This window comes from Centroberyx gerrardi, chromosome 1, assembly GCF_048128805.1.
Source record: "Centroberyx gerrardi isolate f3 chromosome 1, fCenGer3.hap1.cur.20231027, whole genome shotgun sequence".
NCBI lineage: Eukaryota > Metazoa > Chordata > Actinopteri > Beryciformes > Berycidae > Centroberyx > Centroberyx gerrardi.
Window position 1 is genome coordinate 7,861,849 of NC_135997.1, and position 7,141 is coordinate 7,868,989.

The following is a 7,141-nucleotide window of genomic DNA, read 5'->3' on the forward strand; positions in this document are numbered from 1 at the left end:
TTGGTCTTGAACTGAGATCATTTATTAAAAGTTAAAAAAGAAAAGTATGTGTCTTTATTCAATCAATGAACATTGATCTCTAGTCCCACCTCATCTCTGATGGAAAAGTAGGCTATGTGTCTTTTTTCAATCAATGAGCATGATTAAGATATGTCTTTATTAAGCATTGGTGTAAAGCCTTATACTGTATGTCACTGGTAACACTACAGGTTTATTACTGCTTGCCAGGGAATAGGGGCAATTCTGTATCATTCAGATGCAGGTTTAGCCAAGAAACCAAATCCTCTTAAAATATGTCAACATATAACTCAAACTCTTATGAGAGGAAGGCAGGACTTTATTTGGTTCTGTGATGGCTCATGGCTGTCAGACAAAACAAAATTCAACTCTTCTTTCCACAACATCTCCTGAAAGACTAATGAATGAAAATCATCATCTTCTACTTTTCATTTGCTTGGAAGAAGTGAGTGCACAAAATCTCTTGAACCACTCAGAGAAGTTGCGAGTTTCCCCTGCTGCCGGACTAGTGTTCTTCGGCCTGCTGTTTACGAGAGTAATTACACCCTGTTAGCCCCTCATCTCCCTGCTGTGCACATAGTCCTGGTATGTTTGGCCCCTGGCAACAGCTTTCATCTCTATGAAATGAATGCATTGAAGGATGGAGCATCTCTAACACATCTGTCATTACTGTGGGTGTGTGTGTGTGTAGGCCTACTGTATGTGGCTTTATAGTGTATTTTATGTGTGTTTTCCACAGCATAGCAGGGCTCCAATAAAATAATAATAATGTTTCCAGAAGAGCACGGTGCCAGCTGGAGGGATCCGGGGACGCTCCTCGACAAAACATCTGCTTTCAAAGAGTTAAGGAGCGATGCGAAGAAGTCGTCTTTGCTTTCTCCCTGGATATTCCTCCCCCAACAGCTGGACAAAATGAGCTCATTTGTTATGGTTGGTCATGTTGTGATAAAAGATAGTGATTCTGCTAATGACACTGGTGGGAACAGGATCAAAACAACTTGCTGGGAGTGTTAGGCAGTAATTCAGCCAAAGCACTTTGGAGTTAAACTATTAGTTTAATTGTTTTGCAGTAGCAGTAAAATTTTAGCACCTTTTCTACTTTGGTAGGCTACATAAAAATATTAACCCTAAAACAGAATTAACATAAGTAATTAATCTGGTCTTAGACAGTTCAATAAAGAATAACAACTGTCTCCCAAAGAATGGTGATATAGTTGTTTTTACAGCTTTTACAACCACATGAACCATATTTCAGAGTCTTCTTTCAGTAGTTAAGAGTTAGAAAAAAGAAAATGTGTCCACATCCTTTTAAATGTATCCTTTGTATTGCATACAATGATTGGGGATCCCCAGGAATTGAACATTGGGAGAAAATAGACATGCTCACAAATCTACACTGGATTAAAGGAAAAATAAACTTGGAACACTAATACATGAAATCTAGGTTTTAGGAATTGTCCTCCTTATCTGCATCACTGTTTTCCCATCCCCCTTGATTTTTTTCTCCCATACCAGAAACACAGGTATCCATAAAACAACCTTACAGTCCAAGCAGTTTCAACTTGTCAGCTGTTGCAGCAGTGCAGTTTTAAAGCTTTGCTGGAACTTTAAACAACAATTATCAGTAGGAACTGACAAGAAATTGACTTGTTTTAGTGTGAAATATTTGGCATAGTTTTCTAAACTAATCTACACCTCACTCCATAGTAATTGATGTTTTTGCGCCTTTCGCCAGAAGACAACTGTGCGCATCAGAGGCTTTGCGTCATCTCTTCTCTGCAGACTTCTGACGTGCGCATCTTTCTCTTCGGCTCTTCAACATCAAGGACTTTCGAGGGAGTTAAACCAAGAAGCAGACTACATATAGGTGTCTTGCGGTAAGTGAAGGACAATGAACACAGAATATTAACGAAGTGATTAAGCTTGAAATATTTGTGCTCTTTAACCATAGCCTACAGCCTGTTGCCTTGTTAGATTTCCTTTTGGGTAAATTCTGTAAATGCAGTTTACGGTTTTTATGTTGGATTTTTTTTTTTCCTCACCTGGCGCCCAGGTGAGCTTTGACTGCAGGTTTCTAATCTGAATAATTTAAATTGATACTATTTTTACCGCTGTCTATGGCACTAAGCAAAGCAGGCAGGGCTACAAATACATTTAAAGTGAAAACTTAGCGTTACGAACCTGATAGAATAGGGTAGCCTATAGCCTACCAACCCCTATAAAAAAGATTCGGTCGAAAACTGTAATGCAATGCAATCGGCGATTATAATTTTAATTTTAAAATGGTATGAGTGAAATCAATAATTCAAATCAACTTTGTTCTTTGGACAGAAAAAATAATTAATATTTTACTGATTTACTTAAATGATGCGCAAAATTATTCATCTGCAGCAAAGCTGTCGAAGTAGCGCAGCATTAGGATACTTTTTCATAGAAAGTGGGCGTACTAAACATGGTGTCATACTGCCCTCCACTGGCTCTTTGTTGTTACAACATGTAGTGAATGTTAAAAATGCAGTAGCATATGCTGTGAATTGGTTGAAAACTAGAACAAAATAAAATACTTTGGAAAAATTCAGTTTGAGGAAGATCATTACTGTTCTGTTGTGATTTTATGGACCAACGAGCTGATCAGATCTCTCTCCACAGGCCTGAGGACTGTAAGGTGCCTAAAAGGATCAGAGTTTCTCAGTAAACCAGGATGATGTTTCCTTACTTTCACCCTCTGCTGCTGATGGGGGTTCAGCTGCTTCTCTCCTGCTGGACTCAGGCTGCTCCTGCAGACCCCAGCCACTTCTTCTACCACGACTTCCTTAATGAAAATGGCAACAGTGAGAGTACGTACTCAGCCTGTATAATTAAAATGTTAGATACACATTATATCTACCAGGTGTATTTTACTTGGAATTTATATTTTCTTAGTTCAGATTTTGATCTTTTCCATGCCTCCATATTTTGACCCAAACTCTTTATTTCTTCCAGTCCATTTTAATGGTGTGAAGCTGTATGTGGAGTCCGCTCGGCCGGCTGTGTTTGCAGTCCGGGGGGGAAATGCCTCCCTGTCCTGCAGGTACTGGTATGAGCCTGAGCTGAGCTCCCAGAGGAAGGCCCGGGTCAAATGGTCCTGGCTGCCTGCTGTCGGTGGACAGGAGACTGACGTTCTGGTGGCTGTTGGGTCCCGCAGTCGAAGCTTTGGGGACTTCAGGTTATTGAAAAGCCAATGTGATAATTCATGATTATTTTCTGTTACTGATGCCTATTGTTCATGCTTTCATGCTTTCATCATTGCTGTTACAAAAATTAATTCAGCGCCTTTCAGTTGCTCACTAGTACCTGATACCAGGTTTAGGCCTACAGCTTGTTTGTGTCAAAGAAAGTTGAACTCCTGTCTGTCTGTCTGTTGGTCAGGAGCCGTGTGCATCTCAGACAGGACTTCCCAGGAGATGCTACACTTATCATGACTGAACTCCAGCTGAACGATACAGGCCGTTATCGCTGTGAGGTCGTAGACGGACTTGAGGACAAGAGTGCTTTAGTTGATTTGGAGTTACGAGGTAGGCCATTCTATTCATATATCCATTTTGGAAATAAGTTACTGTTTCCTAAAAATATATAACTGATATACACATTTTAACCATCAAGCCTTTAGATTATTTGTTTTTATCAATTATTCTCACTGCAATTGCCTATTTATTGTCTGGCATTAATACTGTTCATCCTGTACTGTAGGCTTTTATTTCTTTTTGTGAAGCTCTTTGTAACAGTTTTGAAAAGTACCATATAGCCTAAGTAAAGATGAAAGAATCGTTAGTGGCAGTAGTCACACAGAAGTAATAGTAGCAGTAGTAGTAGTAGTAGTAGTAGTAGTAGTAGTAGAAGTGGTAATAGTAGTAGAAGTAGAAGTAGAAGTGGTAGTAGTAGTAGTAGTAGTAGTAGTAGTAGAGTAGTAATAGATAATAGATAATAATCATAGTTATCTAAATGATTCCTCCTCTCAGGAGTGGTTTTTCCCTACCAGCCTCCTCATGGTCGATACCACCTGAGCTTCCTGGAGGCGCAGCAGGCCTGTGAGCAGCAGGACTCCGCCCTGGCCACCTTCGAGCAGCTCTTCCAGGCCTGGAAGGAGGGGCTGAACTGGTGCAACGCGGGCTGGCTGGCCGACGGGACGGTCCAGTACCCCATCACCCAGCCCAGGGTGCCCTGCGGGGGGCATGGCCTCGCCCCGGGGGTCCGCAGCTACGGCAGACGCCACCAGCACCGCCATCGCTACGATGTCTTCTGCTTCTCCTCCTCACTCCGAGGTGAGATGGGCCTTGAGCGCTTCATCTGACAAAAACTGAAGAGTTTGGTTTTAAAATGGCATATCCTTTATTTGAAAAAGTGACACCTGCACTTACAAATTGACAGCCAAAATGAAAAATAAATACTGGCACTTTTTAAAGGATAGTGGGGAACTTTAGTCCTTTAGTAAAAGCACTTTAATAGACTGGATGCTCCATAAATTAGAATTTTATTTTAGAATATTTAATGTAGAAACATTGAATAAACAGCAGCTGATTGCTAACATTAGCTAACATTACGGGTCAACATCATGGATGTTCCTTTCAGTCCAGTTGCTGTTCTCGTTGATTTGGACCTTCTGCAGCTCTGCTAATTTATAGACAATATCAAAGGATAATTTTGGTGTATATGTAGTTTTTTTTCATCCAAAGAAAGGTTGAGTTTCCATCTTCTTTGCTGCTGTCCGGTTAGGGTTTCCTACCTCATGTATGACGTAAATCAAATATGGCCACCATTTGAGTGATGGCCACCAAAGCTGATGAGAGAATGTGTGAGAATGACTGCTCTAATCCAATGAGGTTTCACTATTATCTGTTTCTGTACAGTGTAGACAAACCAATACAAAATTGACAACAACAAAAATCTTAACACATGGGTCCTTGGGACAAAATCTAATCAAATGGGAGTCTCATGGGCGTCTGTTTGAGGGTCTATGACATGAAAACGTGACTGAAAGACTCCTGAATATATAACAAACGTTGCTCCTCTGCAGGGAAAGTCTACTATCTTCAGCACCCGCTCAAGCTGAACCTGACTGAGGCTCAGGACGCGTGTCGAGAGGACGGAGCTGAGGTAGCGAAGGTGGGCCAGCTGTACGCCGCCTGGAAACTCACGGGTCTGGACCGCTGTGATGCCGGCTGGCTCGCTGACGGGAGTCTTCGCTACCCCATCGCCAGGCCCCGCAGGAACTGTGGGCCCTCGGAGCCAGGGGTGCGCAGCTTCGGCTTCCCACCTCCCCAACACAAGCACGGAGTCTACTGCTATAAGGCGGTCGATGAAATAATGTAGATCCCTCCCTATCATTGGTGTCAGAAATGTGAAGCTGACTTTAACTTCTCGAAAATGTTTATTCTTTTGAGCAAGCTGTGGTATTTATGCTGCGATGTGGCATGGAATAAGCTTCGTTTGCAATGTCAAGAGGCACAGAAACGCATTCAGAGAGGGTCAGTCCTTCTGTATGAGATTATGAATGGTATTTGTGGCATTATAACTGTATTATAACTAGTCCACAACTATAAGGCCTCTTCCTCGGATGCTGTTTCATGTGGTCCACTGTATTATTGCATGTTTCTGTCTTTTTTGTGACGTATATATTATATTCTGAGGCTGTACCTATGTATGACAAAAAGTACAAAGAAACTCAGTTTTACAGTCACATTTGACTAACCGTTATCTATACCTCATTGTACTTATCTACAACTATACTCTCTCTGTAAACTCCTATTTTTATATAACATGAGAGCAGAATATTTACTTTAATGTGACTGATTGGTGCATGATGAAGTAGTCTCACCACTCCTGTGATATAAGCTATTGACACTAGCATCCGGAAAACAACAATCATTTCTACTGTATACCCACATACCTCAGTTGGTTTCCACAATAATGAAAGCGTTAATTGATTGTCTGTGATAAATAACTTATTTTTGTATAACAAATACATTCCCATATCATTTAAATGTCTGTACAGGACATCTCTGTCTCTCCCATTTTCAGACACAGATAGATATTGTGCTTAGTTACATATTGTAGCCTATTGAATTACATGTGCACATACACACCCAAATTAAGGCAACATGCTTTCTTAACCAGTAGAGGGCGGGAGAAACTATTATGTCCAAATTTACTTCAGTGTTTTTTTATACATTTTATAGTCTACTGCATACTGTCTAGTTTCTTATTCTTATTCAAAACTATTGCATTCCATTGTAACCAGTATGCATCTTTAATTTGTTTTTGCACAGTGAAATAGCTACAAAAAGTGTATAACTTATACACTTTTTATAACTATAACTTTAGAACCTATTGGCTAACCTAAACTGATGATATTTCTTCAAAGTTTTAATTATAGTTTGACATATGTTAATACTTTGATTTTGGTCATGATGTGTAAAGGGATCACAGCAATCCGATTCTATAGAATATCCATCATTCACCTGACTGAAGTTTAGCTTGAACGTCAGCAGACTTCTGTAAAGATCTATGCAAGCTTCATGTTTACTGTTGTGCTCTGTTTATAACAACCTAAATGTGAAAATGCATGGAGCTAGGCCTCATAAGTAAAACACAGGTATGAGAGACAAGATGGAAAGAATCAGATGGTGAGGTGAGATTTTAAAAATCAAGGGTTTAATGAAAACATCTCACCTCAAAAGAAAAAAAATGCCAGAAATAAAAATAGCACTAACATAACAAAAACTCTCAGCAAGGAAGAATGTGTGTGTGTGTGTGTGTGTGTGTGTGTGTGTGTGTGTGTGTGTGCGTGTGTGTGTGTGTGTGTGTGTGTGTGTGTGTGTGTATCCTGAACATTCAACGGCAGCCAGCAGATGGCACTCAGATGTTTATGGTTTGGTCTTATGCAAAAAAAAAAATGAAGGAAAGTAGAACAAAATGTACAGCAACTAAATTGTATTTACTGCTGAGCTTTCTCATGTTAACTTTATTAGTTACACCACAAATCAACACAAAAGTCTGTTGCTGTGACTGAGCAGCTTCAGAATAAGATACAACTAAAACTACAAGGCATTTGGTTAGTTTTAATATTATTTAGAAGTTTTGAAAT

The 7,141-nt window shown here is 40.1% G+C and overlaps 1 protein-coding gene across 1 annotated transcript; it reads left to right on the forward strand.

The window, feature by feature from the left end:
• The first annotated feature begins 2,719 nt into the window (after nucleotides 1-2,719).
• LOC139913463 (hyaluronan and proteoglycan link protein 3-like) lies at nucleotides 2,720-5,967 on the forward strand. Its single transcript, XM_071901484.2, has 5 exons — nucleotides 2,720-2,855; nucleotides 3,001-3,223; nucleotides 3,427-3,572; nucleotides 4,017-4,319; nucleotides 5,072-5,967. Exons 1-5 carry the CDS (start codon nucleotides 2,720-2,722, stop codon nucleotides 5,365-5,367), a joined length of 1,104 nt encoding a protein of 367 aa, XP_071757585.2. The 3' UTR covers nucleotides 5,368-5,967.
• Nucleotides 5,968-7,141: the final 1,174 nt, after the last annotated feature.

Coding starts and splice junctions, on each gene's coding strand:
- LOC139913463 (XM_071901484.2), top strand. CDS start 2,720: ATGATGTTTCCTTACTTTCACCCTCTGCTGCTGATGGGGGTTCAGCTG. Junction 3,224..3,426: donor CGAAGCTTTGGGGACTTCAG/GTTATTGAAAAG, acceptor TCTGTTGGTCAG/GAGCCGTGTGCATCTCAGAC. Junction 4,320..5,071: donor CTTCTCCTCCTCACTCCGAG/GTGAGATGGGCC, acceptor GCTCCTCTGCAG/GGAAAGTCTACTATCTTCAG.